The sequence below is a fragment of the Oryctolagus cuniculus genome, chromosome 9 (genome assembly GCF_051225735.1).
Source record: "Oryctolagus cuniculus isolate XC-2025 breed Fujian yellow rabbit chromosome 9, ASM5122573v1, whole genome shotgun sequence".
Classification (NCBI taxonomy): domain Eukaryota; kingdom Metazoa; phylum Chordata; class Mammalia; order Lagomorpha; family Leporidae; genus Oryctolagus; species Oryctolagus cuniculus.
Genome location: NC_142875.1, coordinates 91,161,311 through 91,182,303, shown reverse-complemented (window position 1 = coordinate 91,182,303; position 20,993 = coordinate 91,161,311). Strand labels below are relative to the sequence as shown.

Sequence of the window (20,993 nt, the reverse complement as noted above, 5' to 3'; positions counted from 1 at the left end):
TAATACTTTGAAAGAAGGAATTTAAGACTTTTAATATTTTTTTCATTGAACTGCTATTATTCCAAGCACTTTTGAGATTTCTCTTTAAACATGATTAGTCACCTATCCACAACATATAAAACCTCACTCACGGGGCAGGTATTTGGCCTAGTAGTTAAAATGCCTGTAATCTCATACTGAAGTGCCTGGGTTCCAGTTCCAGCTCTGCTCTCCATTCTAGTTTTCTACTAAAGTACATCCAGAAAGGTAGAGGTTAATAAAACAAGTAATTGGGTCCCTGCTGCCCATGTGGCAGACCTGAATTGAGTTCCCAGCTGCTAGCTTCAAGTCAGCTAAGCCCCAGCCATTGTGAATATTTGAGAAATGAACCAGAGGACAGGAGCTCTCTCAAATACCTACTTTTCAAAAAACAGAGACCTCATTCAACCACAAAATACAAAATTTTTTTAATTAAAAAGAATCGTAAGCACATTAAGAGATTTCTAGTTATAAAAATTAATAGTCCTCCTGCCAGCTGATTATCTGCCAACAAGGTACCTCAAATAAATGATACAAAGAATACAAACACAAGACTTTTAAAAACTGACAGAACAAAAGTATTATCATTGTCTTACAAAAACGTAATTCTGATAAACTAGTGTCTGTATTTAAAAAAATTAACTTGACGGTCACAAAATCAACCATAAGGAAAAGCAAGCCTTTACTGCAATTTTAATTCCCTTTTTTTCTGTCATAAGGAAGTTGAAACCTAGTATCAGAAATCATGTTGCAAAATAATTGTACATGCGTGATTCTGAGATTATTTAACTCTATCTTAATACCTGAGATTATCTTCTACAACATAAAGATCTAAGAAGGTCTGAAAATGTTCCATGGATGGATGAACAACAGATGCCAGGGAGATGACAGTAAGGCCAAAAATAACATGTGAAATGGATAAACTACATATGAAGTTCCCTTAAAATACACAGGATGTTAACACACACACACACCCCAAAAACACATTGAAGGTAAAAATAATGACCCAAAAAAGTAACATCAACATCAAAATAAATAAGACGACAGCCTTCTTTTACAAAAAATTTTATTTGAAAGGCAGTTACAGAGATGCAGAGCAAGAGAGCAAGAGAGCGAGAGAGAGCTAGAGAGAGAGAGACAGAAAGAGATTAGAGTCTTCCATTTGTTGGTTCACTCCCCAAATGGCCGCAACGGCCGGAGCTGGGATGATTTGAAGCCAGGAATCGGAGCTTCTTCCAAGTCTCCCACATGGGTGCAGGGCCTGGGCCATCTTCTGCTTTCCCAGGCTATAGCAGAGAGCGGGATTGGAAGTGGAGCAGCTGCGACTCAAACCAGCACCCATATAGGATGCCAGTGCTGCAGACAGTTGCTTTAACAGCTATGCCACAGCACTGGGCCCCAGTGACAGCTTTCTTAGCATACAACAAATACAATAGGCTTGTGAAAGATATACTAATTTATATGTCAGGAATATATGTTTTAGTCTCAAAATACAAAAAGAAAACAAAAACACATGCTGCCTATTCCTCACTTATTCAATTTTTCACAAAGGAAGCCCTAATTAACAACAGCAAAAATACTAACAGAAAAGGATGCCTGCAAACATACTATGTCGAATTACGACCCTACCAATGGTACAAGGAAAAGAGAGATTACTCTGGTTTTATCTTCTGAGTTCTTCACTGATGATTAAGTTTTTATACTGGAAAAAAGTCAAAAGAAAACAGATCAACAAAATGATGGGAGATAAAAGAATGTTTAAAATCCAGAACTGGGAGCAAGAATTTAGCCTACAAGATAAGACGTCTGTTAAGACATCCACATCACAAATCAGAGCACCTGGGTTCCATACCCAGCTGCAGCTCCTGCTAATGCAAACCCTAGGAGGCAGCAGTGACAGCTCAAGTAATTTTGTTCCTGCCACCCAAATGGAAGATCTGGATTTCATCCCCAGTTCCCAGCTCCAACACTGGCCCAGCCATTGTGAACATTTGTGGAATGAACCAATAGATGAGAGCTCTCTATCTTTGTCTCTCTGCTCTCAAAAACAAAACAAAATGTTTGAAAACACAATACAGATTAGGAATACTGAAAAATATTCAGAACACCTGCCACTGTGCTGTAAGATTACACAGAGAAAAGATAAACCTGCTCCTACTATCTATATGTGAGGCCTTCATGGATCGGTACCTGTGAAACTTCTTTACCAACATAAATGAAGTACAAATCTTGGATTTAACATTCTTCAAGTTGACTGAGTGACTCTATCACTTAAATTTGTGATTCTGACAGTGACTTGTCAGGATGAATAAAAATTATTAACAGTTTTAAGGCATCAACTAAACAAGGAGACCATAACACTGTCTGGAAAATGTATTATTTTATATTTATTAACATCTACCTGAAAAGCAACACTCTCCTTCATTCTCATTGCAGACAACAAACAAACCACATAAGCTTAGTGGAACCTGTGACTTAAAATTTCTCAATTTTTTACATCATACTTGTTGCAGATACTCAGTATAACTATGATAAACTTTACTTCAAAACAAGTTATTAATGCTGCAGGGGGCCTGGTGCTGTGGCATAGCAGGTAAAGCTGCCTGCAGTGCCAGAATCCCATAAAGCAGTAAAAAAAAAAAAAAAAAAAAAAATGGCCCAAGTGCTTTGGCCCCTGCGCTCGCATGGGAGACCTGGAAGAAACTCCTGGCTCCTGGCTTCAGATCAGCTCAGCTCAGGTCATTGTTGCCATTTGGGGAGTGAACCAGCAGATGGAAGACCTCTCTGTCTCTACCTCTCTCTGTAACTCTGCTTTTCAAAAAAAAATAGAATAGATCTTTTATATATATATATATACAGATAGAGTTAGACAGTGAGACAGAGAGAGAGAGAGAGACAAAGGCCTTCCCTCTGTTGGTTCACCCCCCCCAAATGGCTGTCACAGCCAGAACTACACTGATCCCAAGCCAGGAGCCAGGTGCCTCCTCCTGGTCTCCCATGTGGCTGCAGGAGCCCAAGCACTTGGGTCATCCTCCACTGCCCTCCCAGGCCACAGCAGAGAGCTGGACTGGAAAAGAAGCAACCGGGACTAGAACCCGGCACCCATATGGGATGCCGGCGCCTCAGGCAGAGGTCTAGCCAAGTGAGCCGTGGCGCCGGCCCATAGATCTTAAAAAAATATATTGGACAAACATAAATTAAGGAACACTCAAAATGTGTAGGTCATGAAAGAAAGGAAATGTTTAGACTGATGCAGCACAGACTTTCCATCTCTAACCATGACAGACTAGCAGAACTAGATTTAACTCAACTTCCCACCTTTAGCAACTAGATAACTAGACAAAAAATAGGAAACAATGGTTTTCAAACTTTGTACACAAGGTAGGCGGGGACTGTTTAAGAAAAGGGAAAAAATTTAATTGAGCTCTTCAGCCAACAAGCTTACATCTGCAGGCAGCTGGGTAGATAGCGGAGAAAGCCTACTAGTTTCACTGATCTAAGGAAACAGAAGATCAGAGCAAGTAGAATTTGGGAAGCAGAGTATTGAAAACAATGGAGTGATACAAAAAATAGCTCTGAGTATCTAATCAGGTATTTTCAGAAGAATCCAAATTGAGCTGTGTATTTATGGAAAGAAACCGTCTGAGGCCAGATAAAGAACAAGGGAACCACCAGGAAAAAAATAGGCAAAACAACTCCCAAAGGACATAAGAGACTGAAAGTACCCTGTGTTGCTATCTGTTTTAAGAGTGGAAAGATGGGGCTAGCATTGTGGCACAGCGGATCAAGTCACCACCTATTGCCAGCTTCCCACATGGGCGCCACTTTGTCTTGGCTGCTCCACTTCTTATCCCACTCCCTGCTAATGCACCTCGGAAAGCAGCAACAAAAGGCCCAAGTGCTTTGGCCCCTGCCACGCACTTGGGAGACCCAGCTCCAGCTGTTGCTGCCAAGTAGGGAGTGAAACAGCGGATGGAAGACCTCTCTCTCTGTCTCTCCTTCTCTCTCTTGTAACTCTTTCACATAAGTAAGAAAATCTTAAAAAAAAATCTGCAAATAATTTTTAAGAACATAAATATATAAAAGCAAGTAAGTATAACACAAGAAAATACATGTAAAACTTAGTGAAAATAAAAATGTATCTATCTTGATAGAACATTCATCATCTAAGCTCATAAATTTTAATGTACTTCAACATGCATGTGACTTTCCAGATACAAACTAAATGGAATCACACATTAAAGATAAGTAGCAGTGCTTGAAAATGTTAGGGCCCTACACCCCATCTACATTCCTGCTTACCTCAGGCTGCAGTAAGAAAGAATCCTGCATGTGATCGCGAACCTCCTTCAGGAAGCTTGGATGGCTACCTACCTAAAAAAAAAATTTTTTTTAACTTTATAAAAACATATAAAGAAGTGCTGGTAGACTGAAAGATAAATGAGAAGTCTGTAAAAGCTGCTTCTCAATCATTTGTTTTTTGACTTACAAACTCATTTCAACTTTTTTAAATGCCTATCTAATCTGTCCCTATGTCACACCTACAGAAAATTTACCCAAATAACTTAAATTTCCAAAAGAAAAAATGATGTAATGATAAACTACTTCTATAATAATGCAGTAAGGTTCTATAATAATGCAGTAAGGAATTGAACATATACCTTTAAAATTTTTCCTCCTTCTGAGAAGAATCCTTTTTCTTGGATTACATTATGTGTGCACAGATTTCTTTAAACCAATTAAACTATAATAGCTATAATGAAATCTTAAAACTTTCAAAAGTCAAATGATTTCGAGCTCACAGTGAAATTTTCATCATCTTCAAAATGGTTTGTTTTGGGATTTCTTTTTTATAGCAAAAAAAGCTTCCAGCATAGGAAAATTTACATCTTTCATCTTTATAGAACATTCAAGAAGTCATACCTATACTTACTTTTTTCTGTGGAAGTCAAAATAGTATCCCCAATCAAAGAAACTACTAAAAGGTTAAGTAGGCATTATATATTCTCTATATCCAGAATCTAGATTAATTAGCTATAACCAGTATATTCTGGAAAATAATTAAAATAGTGAGGACAAACAACAAAGCCAGAGTTAAATGTTAGAGACAAAGGTCAAAGGAGGAAAAAATAAGAAATTTATCACTATATAATTTTAGTACTCTGACTGCAGAAAAATAAGACATTCACTAGAGTATATCTCAAGGTGATGTCCAAACCTATCTGACTAGGTCCCTTTATCAGTAAAAAAATTATGCATAGGGTCCCAATTATTCATTTATTTGTGAATTATGAACATGTTATGTGAATTATAAAATACATGCAAATAATATTTTAAAGAATGAAAGATAAAACATTATTTTAAAATAATTTTCATTTTATTTACTGGAAGTACAAAGAACACTGTCCATATCCACTAGAACAGAATCATTTGACGTCAGCGGAAGCTTTGTAGGAAACAGTAACAAGGAATTCCTATTGCTCTCAGTCAGGCAGGAAGAAGCTAAAGCCCAGAAGAGAGCCGAGAACTCCCACACCCACTCAGCAACAATGAGGGCTCCCTCTCTCATGCAATGTTGTCAAGAGAGGCCAAGCAAAGAGGATGGTCTTCTGCCTCAACCTGGCAATAATGAGGTGTGGCTTCATTTGATATGTAGCCAACTAAAACACAAGGTTCAAACAAAGATTTAGAATTTTTTAACAGTATCTCAGAAGTTCAAGTTTTAACCAAAAATCATTTACAACAAAAGCAGGAAAAGCACAACTTCAAAAAAAATGATAATCAATAGATGTCCAACAAAAAGACAATCAACACTTAGGTTGCCTATACAACACTTGGGCTTGAATCCTGGGTCTACCTTCCATGTACCAGCTTCCTGCCAAGGCAGATTCTTAAGGCATCAGTAATGACACAGTAGTTAGTTTCCTCTCTCCCACATGGGATAACTAGACTGAGTTCCTGGCTTGGCTTCCATTTGACCCAGTCCTGGCCACTGTGGGCATCTGGGGAATGAACCGGAAGATGGGAGCTCTCTTACTCAGTCTCTCAGATGAAAACAATAATAAACTTAAAAAGTCAATGAAAAAAGAAGCCAAACTCTCAGCAAAGAAATAGAGGTTATAAAGATTCAAATGGAAAGTATCAGTAAACTGGAAAATATAATAATAGAAATTACCTCCTCTCAACAAAGAAAACATAATAGGTGGGGCAAAAAAAGAACACAGAGCATCAGGGACCTGCAGAACTGTGACAAAAAATTAAAGTCACATAACTTTAGAGTCTTGGATGAAGAGGAAGAGGTCAGCACTAGAAAGTTTCTCTAAAACAATGCTGTCTGAAAATGCTTCAATCTGGGGAAATACATATAGAAAAAGATAAGCAAACCCCAGAAAAGATAAGGCGGGCACTGTTGTATATAGCATGTTAAGCCTTGGGCTATATTGCCAGCATCCCACATGGGTGCCCGTTAGACTCCAGCTGTGCCACCCCTGATCCAGCTCTCTACTAATTCACTTAGGAAAGCAAGAACTTGAGCCCCTGAACTCACGTGGGAGACCCAGAGGACGCTCCTTTCTCCAGTCTGGCACAGTCCTGGCCATTGCAGATAGAAAATTCTCTCTCTCCGCCCAACACCCACCCCCGTAACTCTGCCTTTCAAATACAATAAATAAGTCTTTAAAAAAAAAAAAAGATAAAACAACAAGATACACCACAAATTTCTGAAAATGCACAAAGAAAACAATCTTGAAACCTATGGAGGAAAATGACACACCTACTGAGGGAACTTCAAAAAAGTTCATGGAAAAATCTAACTGGAAAGTGTTTATTTTAGTGCCAAAAATTCTGAAATCATCCATACAGGGAGGCCGTCAAAAAGTATTTCCTTCCCAGAACCATGATGAATCATGACCAGAGTAAAGTTTGTAATGTTGAAATAAAAAGATATTACCCAGACTGTGATGTTGAATTTATTGCTAGCTCTGGTTATCTAAATGATGCCTGTGGTGCCGGCATCCCATATGGGTGCCGGGTTCTAGTCCCGGTTGCTCCTCTTCCAGTCCAGCTCTCTGCTGTGGCCCAGGAAGGCAGTGGAGGATGGCCCAAGTGCTTCGGCCCTGCACACACTTGGGAGACCAGGAAGAAGCACCTGCCTCCTGGCTTCGGATCAGTGCAACGCACTGGCCGTAGCAGGCATTTGGGGGGTGAACCAAAGGAAGGAAGACCTTTGTCTTTGTCTCTCTCTCTCTAACTCTGCCTGTCAAAAAAAAAAAAAATTTATACAATGATGAAATCATCTAATGATATATTCTCAAAATGTTTCAGAATTTGAATGGGAATTTTATTTAAATGAGAATGCCAAACTGGTGAGGCATAACCATCACTGACTTTTCACCTTCATAACAATCAACTACTTTTTTTTTCTTTCTTCTTCTTCTTCTTTTTTTTTTTTTTTTTTTTGACAGAGTGAACGGTGAGAGAGAGAGACAGAGAGAAAAGAAAGGCCTTCCTTTGCTGTTGGTTCACCCTCCAATGGCCGCCACGGACGGCGCACTGCGCTGATCTGAAGGCAGGCGCCAGGTGCTTCTCCTGGTCTCCCATGGGGTACAGGGCAAAAGCACTTGGGCCATCCTCCACTGCACTCCTGGCCATAGCAGAGAGCTGGCCTGGAAGAGGGGCAACCGGGACAGAATCCGGCGCCCCGATTGGGACTAGAACCCGGTATGCCGGCACCACTAGGCGGAGAATTAGCCTGTTGAGCCGTGGCGCCGGCTCAATCAACCACTTTTAATACTATTCCCAGGTCAATCACTTGTGGCCTTTTCCTCACTAACAATAACAATGGATTTTGTATGTTTAGGGGCTATCAGGAACAAAGCACCACAGATTAAAAGAAGCACAAGAAGAAAAAAAATGTGTAAAATCAAGAGATGTAGTAAACATGAGGTATCTGGGCTGCTGCAACTGTAAAAGCAGCATACAGGTTTACAGTCAGCATTTTTTATAAATAAAATAGTAACAAAAAGTATACTATAGTGAATACATAACTCAGTTAACATAGTTGTTTATTATCAAATATTAGTAACTATATACAATTACACGCTATACTGTTATATGAAAGGCAGTACAGATTTGTTTACAATAGCATCACCAAAAAATGTGAGCAAAGCACCACATTTGAATGACAATAACATTAAGATGACTATAACTTTAAGACTTCACCAAACACTGCTGCCATTTGTAGAGTGAACCAGCAGATGGAAGAACACAAACTCTGTCTGTAACTCTGCCTCTCAAATAATCTTTAAAAATCAATCAATAAATAAACAACCCAATGAATGGGAAATAAAATTTCCAAAAATGCTTCAAAAAGTTCATGGAAAAATAAAATTAAATGAGAAATTTACTTTGGTGCAAAAAAATTAATATCCACAAATGGGTTTTTTTTTCATAATACGTATTTTCCATGAAACTTTTCAAGACCATGATTAATACCCAGAATACATGAAGAACCCTACAATTCAACATCCAAAGTATAAACAACACAGGGTAGGCATTTGGCCCACATTCCATATCCTAGTTCCTGATTCATGTCCCAGCTACTCAGCCTCCAATCCAACTTCCTGCTAAAGTGCACCCTGGGAAGTAGCAGATGACAGTTCAGGTACTTGAGTCCCTGCCACATACATGGAGACCCAGATTGGGTTTCAGGCTCTGAGCTTTGCTGTGGTCCAACCTAGCTGTTGAGTACAACTGAAGAATGAACCGGCCAGCGCCGCGGCTCAATAGGCTAATCCTCCACCTGCGCCGCCGGCACACCAAGTGCTAGTCCTGGTCGGGGTGCCGGATTCTGTCCCGGTTGCCCCTCTTCCAGGCCAGCTCTCTGCTATGGCCAGGGAGTGCAGTGGAGGATGGCCCAGGTGCTTGGGCCCTGCACCCCATGGGAGACCAGGATAAGTACCTGGCTCCTGACTTCGGATCAGTGCAGTGCGCCGGCTGCAGCGCGCCGGCTGCGGCGGCCATTGGAGGATGAACCAACGGCAAAGGAAGACCTTTCTCTCTGTCTCTCTCTCTCACTGTCTAACTCTGCCTGTCTAAAAAAAAAAAATCTCTGATTCCTGACAACAGATGAGTTTCCTGCTAAAACAAACCCTGGAAGGGAAGGAGTGGTGACTGTTAAAGTAACTTGCTTCCTGTCACCTATAGTGGTGATCTGGATTGAGTTTCTGGCCCCTAGATCTGAGCTAATTAGCTCTGGACAACTGGAGAATGAACCGTAGATGGGTTCCTATCCTTCTACCTCTAAAAGAAATAATAATAAAATTTAAACACAGATAACAGAAGCTTTGTGGATTGATGGAAACAGAAAATGTTGTGGCTGTTGTGGAAAACAGATAATTCCTCAAAAAGCTAAACAAATAGAATTACCATATAACCCAGCAATTCCACTCCAAGATTTGTAACCAAAAGAATGGGAAACCAGGACACAGTTATATTAAACTGCTAGCATTCACTGAAGCATTATTCATAATTACCAAAAGGTAGGAAAACCATAGTCTCCATCATATGAATAATGAATTGATAAACAAAATGTGACACATACAATGATTATTCAACTATAAAAGGTAAGGAGGTTCTGATAAAACTCAAAACATTACACCATGTAAAATAATCCAGACATAACAGAACAAATATCGTACAATCCCACTATAATGAAATGTATAGAATATAAAAATTCAGAGAGACAAAACATAAATTAGGGCCTGTAGCCCTGCCATCCCATATGGGAGCTGGTTCGTGTTCTGGCTGCTCTTCCTATCTTGCTCTATGCTATGGTTTGGGAAAGCAGTAGAAAATGGTCCAAGTCCTTTGGCCCCTACATCTGTGTGGGAGACCCAGAAGAAGCTCCAGGGTCCTGGCTTTGGACCAGCCCAGCTCTGGCCATTGTGGCCATTTAGGGAGTGAACCAGTGGATGGAAGGCCTTTCTGTCTGTCCCTACTTCTCACTGTCTGTAACTCCATCTTTCAAACAAATAAACAAAATCTTTAAAAAAAATACTACTGAGGTGTTGTTTAAATCTGATGCAATTTCCCTGAAAAAACAATCTGAAACTTAAATTATTGGCTAGTTTTATTTTTAATCTATTTTCTCTGTGGAAGTTCACCTACTTAATGTTATCTGTTGTGAAATCAATTTAGGGAAACTATTTTCATAGAAAATCACTTAATCTAGATGCATCATTTTTATATGGGATTGTCCAAATTAGTAACTAGGGCTAATACTGATAAATATTGTCTAAGCCTACTTGCCCTTACTTTGCATTTATTTTTCAACCTCTTTTTGTGACTGATTAATTATTGTTTTCATTTCTAGTTTTCCAAAGACATTTTTCAGAGATAGTATTCTAAATTCTTTCAGTATTACATTTTATTAACTTCTACCCTTATTTACTTCTCTTTTGTTTTCATTTGCAAGTTATTTGAGTTGAATATTTTCATTACAAATATTAAAAGAAAATATTCCTTTACAACCTAGAAGGAAAAGCCTATGATGCAAAATTCAGAATCAATAAAACTCTATTAAAATTGGGAATTTAGGGGCCAGTACTGTAGCACAATGGGTTGAGATGTAGCCTGCAACACTAGCATCCCATATCAGTAAATATACTAACAAGGCTGAACTTCATCAAATATTAGTCAAATAAAGTGGTTAAGTTCAAGGACGTAAGAGCAGATAGAAAGTTGTTAATGTTGTTAATGCTCAATTTCTTGAATGAAGTTCTTGAAAATCAAGACTGAGTTAGACCTTTTGGTACAGCTATTAAGGCACTGCTTGAAATGCCCACATTCTAAGTCAGAGTACCTGGGTTCAAGTCCCAGATCTGCTTTCAATACCAGTTTTCTGCTAACACACCTGGGAAATAGCTGGTAGATGGCTCAAGTATTCTGGGTCCCTGCCACCTACAGGGAAGACCTGGATTGAATTACCTACTTAACCTGCCCAAGCCCTAGCTGTTGTGGGCTTTTGAGGAGTGAGCCAGAAGACAGAAGACCTATGTATAATCTGACTCTGATGCTCTCACTCTGTCTGCTGTGTGCCTTCCAAATAAAATAATTTTTATAAAATCAAGATGAAAGGCAAAGACTTTATAATAAAACTATAAACCAAGGATTAATATTTTCCCAACTTTACAGATGACAAAAAGAGGCCAGGCCCAGGGAGGTTAAGTAATTTGTCCAGATCACAAAGTTTATAATTGGTGGGGCCAGGATTTTAACCCAGGCCAACTAACTGTGAAGTCAGTACTCCAACCATCCAGGTAGTGTATGTGTTTAGCTTAATGGTTAAGACACCCAGGTCCTACATTGAAAAGCCTGGCTTCAATTCCTGTCTCTGACTCCTGATTCCAGTTTCCTATTGAAATAGACTTGCAGGTAGAGTAATGGTTTAAGTGACTGGGTTTCTGCAAACCACATGGGAAACTTGAATTTAATTCCCTTCTCCCAGCTTCAACCTGGCCCAACTGTGGCTGCAGCAGGAATCTGCAAAGCAAACCAGCTATGGGAGCTCTCTCTGTGCCTCTCAACAACTAAAAAAAAAGTACCTTTTAGGTATCAAAATACAGAAAAGGCAACATCAATAATAACATCATACAATATGATTAATCAAAGAATTTTAAAAGTCTGAACATTTCCATCATTATGTAGCTCTCCCTATCTCCAAGAATTTGAAGTATGCTACGCCAATTGTAAATTCTATGAAGGTAGGATCTATGTCCATTTTATATCTCCACTATATTATTCCTAGCAACAACCACAGTGTCTGGAGCGTAGTAGCTTATGGATAAGTGTTTCATGAAGAAATCACATACTCATTTTCACCGTTAAATAAATGTTCGATTTAAAGAGAAAAAAACCTGAGAAAAAGCCCAAACAAAAAAAGGGGTAAAAGATCAAGAAACAAACAATTTGCAGGAAAGAAAAGATGAGTTTGAAACATGAAAAACATACCATTCCCAAATAAAAAAATTTAAAAAATAAACATTTGGGCCATCTTCCACTGCCCTCCCAGGCCACGGCAGAGAGCTGGACTGGAAGAGAGCAATGGGGACCAGAACCCGACGCCCACATGGGATGCTGGCGCCGCAGGTGGAGGATTAACCAAGTGAGCCATGGCACCAGCTCAATTTGTATCTTAAAAAAAAAAAAAAAAAAAAAAGATTTATTTATATATTTGAAAGGCAGAGTCATGGAGAGGCAGAGAGAGAGAAGGTCTTCCATCTGCTGGTTCACTACCCCAAATGGCCACAATGGCCGGAACTTCACAGATCTGAAGCCAGGAGCTTTTCCAGAGTCTCCCATGCAGGTGCAGGGGCCCGAATACTTGGGCATCTTCTACTGCTTTCCGAGGCCATAGCAGAGAGCTGAATCGGAAGTGGAGCAGCTGGAACTCAAACCAACGTCCACATGGGATGCCAGCACTGCAGGCGGTGGCTTTACCAACTAAGCCAATTGCGTTTCGGTCCCTCAAACTTGTATCTTGACTTAACTTACAGTCATGTGCCAAATAAGAATGTTTCAGTCAATGACAATCATATTCAATGCTGGTACCATAAAAATTAATGATGGAGCTGGAAAATGCTTATCACCTACTGATAGCATAACGTCATTGCACAATGTGTTACTTATTTATGGTGACAATTGTGTAAACCTACTGCACTACCAGCCATATAACAATTTACATAGGATACCTAACACTGGATAACAAGAGACTATGTTACTGGTTTATGTATTCATTATACTGTACTCTTTAATTATTATTTTGAAGTGTAGTCCTTCTAGTTATATTAAAGGCAGGGGGCAGGGACAGAGGACACTCTTGCAGTACAGCAGGTTAAACCATCATTAGCAATACCAGCATTCAATACCACAGTGCCAGGGGCTGGTGCTATGGCACAGCAGTTAAAGCCCCAACCTGAAGCACAGCTTCCCATATGGGAAGCTGGTTTGAGTTCCAGCTGTTCCACTTCCGTTCCAGCTCCCTGTTAATGCACCTGGAAAAGCAGAGGAAGATGGCCCAAGTAATTGGGCCCCTAAACTCACATGGGAGACTCAAAGAAGCTCCTGGATCCTGGTTTCAGATTGGCCTAGCTCAGGCCATTGCAGCTATGTGGGGAGTGAAACAGCAGATGGAAGACCTCCCGCAACTGTGCCTTTCAAATAAATAAATCTTTAAAATAAATAAATGTAGGGGCTGGAGCTGTCGCCTTCAGTGCTGGCATCCCATATGGGTGCCGGTTTAAGTCCTGGCTGCCCCATTTCCAATCCAGCTCACTGCTATGGCCTAGGAAAGCAGTGGAGGATGGCCCAAGTCCTTGGGCCTCTGCACCAGCATGGGAGACCAGGAAGAAGCTCCTGGCTTCAAATCGGCACAGCAAGCATTTGGGGAGTGAATCAGTTGATAGAAGACCACTCTCTATCTGCCTCTCCTCTAACTCTGACTTTCAAATAAATAAATCTTTAAAACAAATAAAATAAATGTATTGTATCAGGGCACCAGTTCAAGTCCTGGCTGCCCCACTTAAAATTAAGCTTCCTGCTAATGTATCTGGGAAGGCAGGAGAAGATGGCCCAAGAATATGAGCACACCCATGTGGGAGATCAGGAAGGTCCAAACCTGGCCATTGGGGATATAAATCAGTGAGTGTGGAAGATCTCTTTTTTCCTCCTGCCGACCTTCTCTGTCACTCAGCCTTTCAAATAAATAAATTTTTTAAATTACTAAAAGATATCACACCTTCAGCAGCTTCATACATTTCATGTTTACCACGTCTCTTGATTGCACTAATAGGATACCTCAAGTGATTGGTCTGTACCACCTAAGTTTGTGTAAATATACCTCACAGTCTACAGTGTTCACAGGAAATTACCTAATGATCCATTTCTCACAGCATAACCTCTACATTTCTCAGAAAACATCCCTGTCATTAAGTGCATGACAGTATCTGGATATACGATTCTTATGTAATTAGCTGCCTTTTGTATAAGAAAAAAGGAAAACAATGACAATGTATTTTCTAAATTTTTCAAAAACAGGAAATATAAAATAGTAAGAACTGAAAAGGGATACCTATAAAACAATGCCAAGAACAGAAAATAAAAATGGGAGTTAAACTTTTCTTTCTTCTTTTTTAAAGATTTATTCATTTATTTGAAAGGCAGGTTAGAGAGGCAGAGGCAGAGAGAAAAAGAGAGAGAGAGAGAGAGAGAGAGATCTTCTATCCACTGGTTCACTACCCAGATGGCCACAATGGCTGGAGCTGCACAGATCCGAAGCCAGGAGCCAGGAGCTTCTTCCAGGTCTCCCACATGGGTACAGAGGCCCAAGAACTTGGGCCATCTTCTACTGCTTTCCCAGGTCATAGCAGGGAGCTGGATTGGAAGTGGAGCAGCCAGGATTTGATCTGGCGCCTATTTGGGATGCCAGCGCTATAGACCAGGGCTTTAATGCTGCGCCACAACACCAGCCCCATTAAACTTTTCTGAGTATAGCTTTCTATATATGTTTACTTTTGAATCCCATGTTTTAATACAAAAATAAATTTTAAAATCTTAAAATTAACCTTAAAATTTAAACAAGATAATCATTGCCAAGCTAAGTTTCAACAGTTTGAAAAATTCTATTCCTAACCCCTAACTGTCAAAAGAGAAAATTCAAAAACCTTATTTCCAATAATCTACATACAGCATTTATTTCAAGTAGATTATGCCCATGACATTACATTTAATAGAATTAAATGAGATTTCAATGTACACTTGGTTAATAAAATATTACCGTAAAACTATTACAGAACTTTCCAATACATTCAAAGAATGCCAAATTTTGATCAGAATATGAATTACCTGCTTATATTCACTGACACAACTCTGACAGCAAAATCTCTTCTGCTGACCATCAATCACAAGAACATTATTTCCAGCACCTTTACTGGGCAAATATTCTCCACACTGTTCACAGCAATTCATTATTAGACCATTGGCCATTCTGTATCTATTAAAGCAGTGGTCACTGCACAGCTTATGAGTCATATTTTTAAAGCTAACTTCATGTCGAATCTAAAAGAAAAACAATGAACAAAAAAAGTATCAGTCTGACAAAGTAGCTAAAAATCCAGATGTTCAAACAGAAACAAAGATGCCCCAATTTGGTTTGAGGAAAAGGAGAAACAAAATATATTTCACAATTATTTTATACTGTTTTTATACACACAGAACCCATGTATGGCTCCAAGAAAAAGAAAATTCCACCAATTACATAACTACAAATTTCTCTAGAGGTATCAAAAATGGTAGAAAAACAACCAAGTTTAGTTAGTGTTAATATTAAATTTCATAAACAGATTGGAAATCTTCAGACAAATCTAAATGACATGTAAAGTACACTCCTCCAAAGAAATAATATAAATAATTCAAATGACATTATGCATACACTTGTTCAACTTTTCAGCAAAATTGGCTTTCTTGCATAGTGACCTACTTGTATAAACATTCTAGACTAAAATCAACCATGTGCTGTATCACCTTATCTGTTAGTGCTCCCAACAACCTCCATAAAAAAACAGGCAATTAACATTGTGATTTTTCTTAATCACTCTCCCTAGAGGGGAAAGTGATTACATAGTAGGATAGTTATAGAGTAGGTAATAACTGCTAAATACAGTTTAGAAGATTCTTAGATAGAACCAACTGAAAAAATACAAACCTCTGTTAGTTTACCACAGATTGTACATCTTGATTTATTTAGAGCTCCTTTAGTAGGATTCTGTTTGTCTTCATAGAGAGACAAACAAGATGTACTACAGAATTCCTGGAAGGATTCACTTGAATCCACTTGAGCAACAATGGTTCCTTTCATTGTAGTTATGTCTCTGAAATGTAAGATGGACAACTTACAGTAAAATCTCATTTTAAAAGAATTAAAATCTAAGAGTAATAGTTGACATTTTTCACCTCTACAGAGTAAATCCTGGAAACTAAACACCATCTTTGGATCCAATACATCATTTTTACTATTGAGAAACTCTTGGCAATAAAGACTGAAAAGCAACACTATTTCATACTATTAAATCCTTGCCACTACCTGACCTATCTTGAAATTCAATAAGGCTTCCTTACAGATCCCATAAACATCAAACAAGAAGTTATTAACTGCCAGCGCCGGGGCTCACTAGCCTAATCCTCTGCCTTGCGGCGCCGGCACACCGGGTTCTAGTCCTGGTTGGGGCGCCGGATTCTGTCCCGGTTGCCCCTCTTCCAGGCCAGCTCTCTGCTGTGGCCCGGGAGGGCAGTGGAGGATGGCCCAAGTGCTTGGGCCCTGCACCCCATGGGAGACCAGGAGAAGCACCTGGCTCCTGCCATCGGATCAGCGCGGTGCGCCAGCCGCAGCGGCCATTGGAGGGTGAACCAACGGCAAAAAGAAGACCTTTCTCTCTGTCTCTCTCTCACTGTCCACTCTGCCTGTCAAAAAAAAAAAAAAAAAAAAAGTTATTAACTATATGGAGTTAATGTTGAGAACTATTTTATTGAGGTATAAATGCATAATCCAGGTAAATATCTCTTATCAAAAACACTTGGAAGGAGAAATGTTTCTGACTGTGAATTCAGATTTTGGAATATCTGTACTTACATAATGTGATATCTTAGGCAGGGGACCCAAGTCTAAACATGAAATTTATTTGTTTCACATATACCTTATATACACAAATAACCTTATACAATATTTTAGAGTATCTGTATTTTGACTACAACCTGTCACAAGAGGTGAGATATGAAATTTCCCACTTGTAGCAAGTTAGTGCTCAAAAGTTTTGAATTTTATAACATTTCAGATTTCTGGTCTTCAGGGTTATGGGATTCTCAATTTGTACCTGTTCATTTCCCTCATCCCTTGTTTCCACCCACCTCTTGCTCCTAGATAAGCAGAAAACATGAGACACCTAAGGTCACAGGAATGTGGCATGCATCCCAGAGGGGTGCCTAAAGGTAAATCCACCCTCTTTGCCATCCAACCCCAAAATAATGTCAACCACCATTCTATACATCATTCCTAGAAAGATGTTAGAAATGTTAGGAAATAATATTCAAATCTATGAAGATTTTAATTCTGAATTTTAAGATTACATACTACAGTGTTTAAGTCAACTACCTTAATAAAGCAATCAAAAACCTATAAAACAATTGCTTTAATATTTAACTGTAATAAACATGTATAGAGCACTAAGCCCTTTCCAGAGTTTACCAAGATCTAAACATAACTTCACAGACTTGGCTACTTCAAGACATGGTATAGAAAATCCACCCTGTTTGACCTTGCATATGATATACCATTCCAGCTATTTTTAACCAGTGTAGCCAGACCCAAAAAGAGGCAAGAGATGATTCTTTTTTCCAAGGCAGGCAAAAATCATACCTGAGTCTTTACCAGTGCCTTAATGTTCAGAACAAACAAACATATATAAAATTCACAGTTGCTGATTTTAAATAATCTCAATCTGAAGATAGCATTAACACAGAGATAATTATATGTAAGCATTTCATGTTTAATATTTCTATCTAGATAGAACTAAAACCTTACAATTGAAGTAAATAAATACATATTTTTATAAATTCAAAGAGTGCAATGGAGACTACAATAAAATTGATATAAAGACCTATCTAAATCAACCTCAATACCTAACCAAACAGGAAGCCTCTTCTCCATTAACACCTAGACTGGTAAACTTCCATTGCTATCTCTTATAAGTTTGGCTTCAAGATTCAAGCTTGCTTACTCATTTTTAAAATACAAGAAAATCACCACTAAGAGACTTACTAACAACTTTCTTAAAATTTCATGTCACCAATAGTCAACCATATGGAATGTTGAGAGGCAAACCTTACTTTTTACACATAACACAAAGTTTCTTTGGAGCAGGTTTGTGAGAAAAAGAAGAAAGGCAGGTGGTAGAACAAAAGAGGTGAGCAGATCCTTTGCGCTGATATGCTGTCTGTCCCTTCTGTAAAGGTTTTTTGCAGTTTGCACAGGTGACTTTAACTGGTTTAGTGGGTTGCTGCTGGGCTGAAGGCGGGAAAATCTGCTTAGGAAGCGAGGCCACTGGTGATAATGAGTCCACCCCTGGTTGTTTCTGATTACGGGGAAATGAAGCTGACTGGGAGATCCAAGAATCTTAAAAACAAAACGTACAAGAAAAAAAAAATCATTTGAAACAGGTATTTACACATAGTAAATTTTATACCGGAGAATAGTTTTAATTTCCCATCTTGTAAATTTAAGATGTTAAAGCATCAGCAACATATAGCAAAAAGTTATATAGCACAAGTTTCACAGTAAAAACATGTTTCACAACCCAGTATTCTAGTCTTGAAAATGGCTGAGTATAAGATAATGCAAATGCTAATCAGCTTGATTAGCTATTCCACTATATACATATACACATATATTACAAAACATGTTTTATACAATAAACAGTCAATTTTCTAAAAAAAATTTAAAAATTAATTTAAAAAAGATTGTTCTTATTCTGGCTCTATCACTTTTACAAGATTGGGAGACTACTTCAACTTTATAATTTACTGTTCTCTAAACTGGAAATGGTACTAATCTCTATGAATAGTAAACAATAAATGAGATGATACAGGTAATAAAGCAATGACATGCATGAAGTTAGAGAATATTATTTTTGGCAAAGAACACATCAACATGTAACAAAATCTTGACCAAATAGAATTTTTGACAAACACAGATTATACAAATTTGTATAAAAATATCATTTCCAAAACAGCTTTTGAAATTTTTGCATATACATTTAGTTCTAGACCCTCTAAATATACTGCATAATCTCACAGAAGAGTATTACACAGAAATGATGCAGTAACAAATACTGACCAATCCAACATTATTCTGCAAGTTACTACCACTACAGAGGCACTGCACAACATTGAGTTTGTGTAACTATTAATAAAAGAGTATTCAGATATTCTCTTTCATTCTAAGCTCTTTAGTACTTAACAAGATGTCTTCAGCTTCAAGTAATAGTTACAATATTACAAACTTTCTTCATTTTAAAATTTTCCACACCACCACTTTTTTTTTTTTAAGACTTATTTACTTATTCGAAAGGCAGAGGCAGAGAGGGACAGAGAGAAGTCTTGCATCCAGTGGTTTACTCCCCAGATGGCCACAACTGCCATAGCTGCACCGATCCAAACCCTGGAGCCAGGAGCTTCCTCTGGGTTTCTAGGTCTCCCACGTGGGTGCAGGGGCCCAAGGACTTGGGCATCTTCTACTCCTTTCCCAGGCCATAGCAGAGAGCTGGATTGGAAGTAGAGCAGCTGAGACTTGAACTGGCACCCATACAGAATGGCAGCACTGCAGATAGTGGCCTCACTTGCTATGCCACACCACTGGCCCCCACATCACTACTTCTAATTTCTACTACCATCTCTCAAAAAATTTCCTTTCAATTTCTTCTGAGTTTTGAACTTCCATACATAAACACTACACAGCAGCATTGTGGGTTTAGCCACTGCCTTCAACTCCGGTATCCCGTATGGGTGCTGGTTCAATTCTCAGCTACTTCTGATCCACTTCTGATCCAGCTCCCTGCTAATGTGCCTGGGATGGCAGTGGAGGACAGCCCAAGTGTTGGGCTCCTGCAGCCACGGGGGAGACCTGGAAGAGGCTCCAGGCCCCTGGCTTCAGCCTGGCCCAGGCCATTGCAGCCATATGAGAAGTGAATGGATGACCTCTCTCTCTTTCAAATGAATACATAAATCTTTAAAAAAAAAATACAAATACAACAGAGCTTAGGGAAATGACTATCAAAACCTTGAAGAGGGCAGCAATATCTTAGTTCAGAGTCATTCATTCCATGAACCTAATGATTTTTTAAGGGGTTACATACACAGCTATTCAGATTTTTACCTGACTCCATATAACCCCTCAATTAAAACAAACAAGCAAGACTTTATACACACATTACACACAGTACATTCTGGTATCCTGGTATCTTGCTATTATGAGTTTTAATAAACAGGTAAAAATACAAATCAACAAAGAAAACAAATCTTATGAAAGAAACAGGGTCTTCAATCAAACGTTATGTTTGAAAAATGCTGGAAGAATAGCTTTTTGCAACAAAAATACCAGTTCCAAAGGATTTTCGATTTATAGGTTTCACATTTAAATATACACTTAAAGAAGACTATTTAAATTTAAGGATTTCAGCCAACCACCTTGACTTTTTTGATTCAATTTAGGCCCTGTATAAATAAAGGCCTATATTTATATTTTAACTTTTATATATATATACCATTTAACTATCATATTTTATAATATTAACTATATAATAACTATATTTTTAACTTTTCCCTTATTTTCATCCTTTCACCTCTCCCAATGTCAAAAGAAAAGACACCTAATCATTTTGTCTAAATCCCCAATTACGTACAAAAGATATTAAGAGAATAGCACTTAAATCTGCCCAAGTTACAATTAGCCTAATAACAAGTAGAAAATTTTTAGCCAAAATTTTATAACTCTTGAACTGTATTCTCTATTACAAATAAAAACAGCACATAAACATAAGAGCCACTTCATAAATGTTTAGAACAAGAGGTATGTCTGCTTGCTCTCAGTTGTTCTGATGAGGCCTATAGATTCCCTTGTTTTAATAGGAGGCCAGCATTGTGACACAGTGTGTTAAACCACAGCCAGTAATGTCAGCATCCCATACTAGTTCTGTCTGCTCCACTTCCAGTCCAACTCCCTAATAATGCACCTGGGAAATCAACAGATGATGGACCAAGTGCTTGGGCCCCTGCCACCTACGTGGGAAACCCAGATAATTCAGGCTACTGGCTTCGGCCTGGCCAACCCCTGGCCATTGTGGCCATTTGGAGAGTGAACCAAAGGATGG

At 38.7% G+C, this 20,993-nt stretch overlaps 1 protein-coding gene across 30 annotated transcripts in view; it reads right to left on the bottom strand.

The window, feature by feature from the left end:
* The window catches only part of ZMYM2 (zinc finger MYM-type containing 2), a 110,248-nt gene that overhangs the window by 47,566 nt on the left and 41,689 nt on the right, over positions 1 to 20,993 (bottom strand). For 26 of the 30 annotated variants that reach the window (XR_016213380.1, XM_051850065.3, XM_051850068.3 and 23 more), the window contains 4 exons: positions 17,956 to 18,241; positions 15,779 to 15,944; positions 14,920 to 15,132; positions 4,321 to 4,392 (listed from right to left, as the gene is read on the bottom strand). Coding sequence is in view for 28 of the 30 variants with exons in the window: in XM_051850065.3 (XP_051706025.1) it covers positions 4,321 to 4,392; positions 14,920 to 15,132; positions 15,779 to 15,944; positions 17,956 to 18,241 (737 nt within the window). In the remaining 2 variants the exon portion in view is untranslated. The remainder of the gene's footprint in view (positions 1 to 4,320; positions 4,393 to 14,919; positions 15,133 to 15,778; positions 15,945 to 17,955; positions 18,242 to 20,993) is intronic. The other 4 variants (XM_051850066.3, XM_089304353.1, XM_089304349.1 and 1 more) reach the window with 1 other exon arrangement.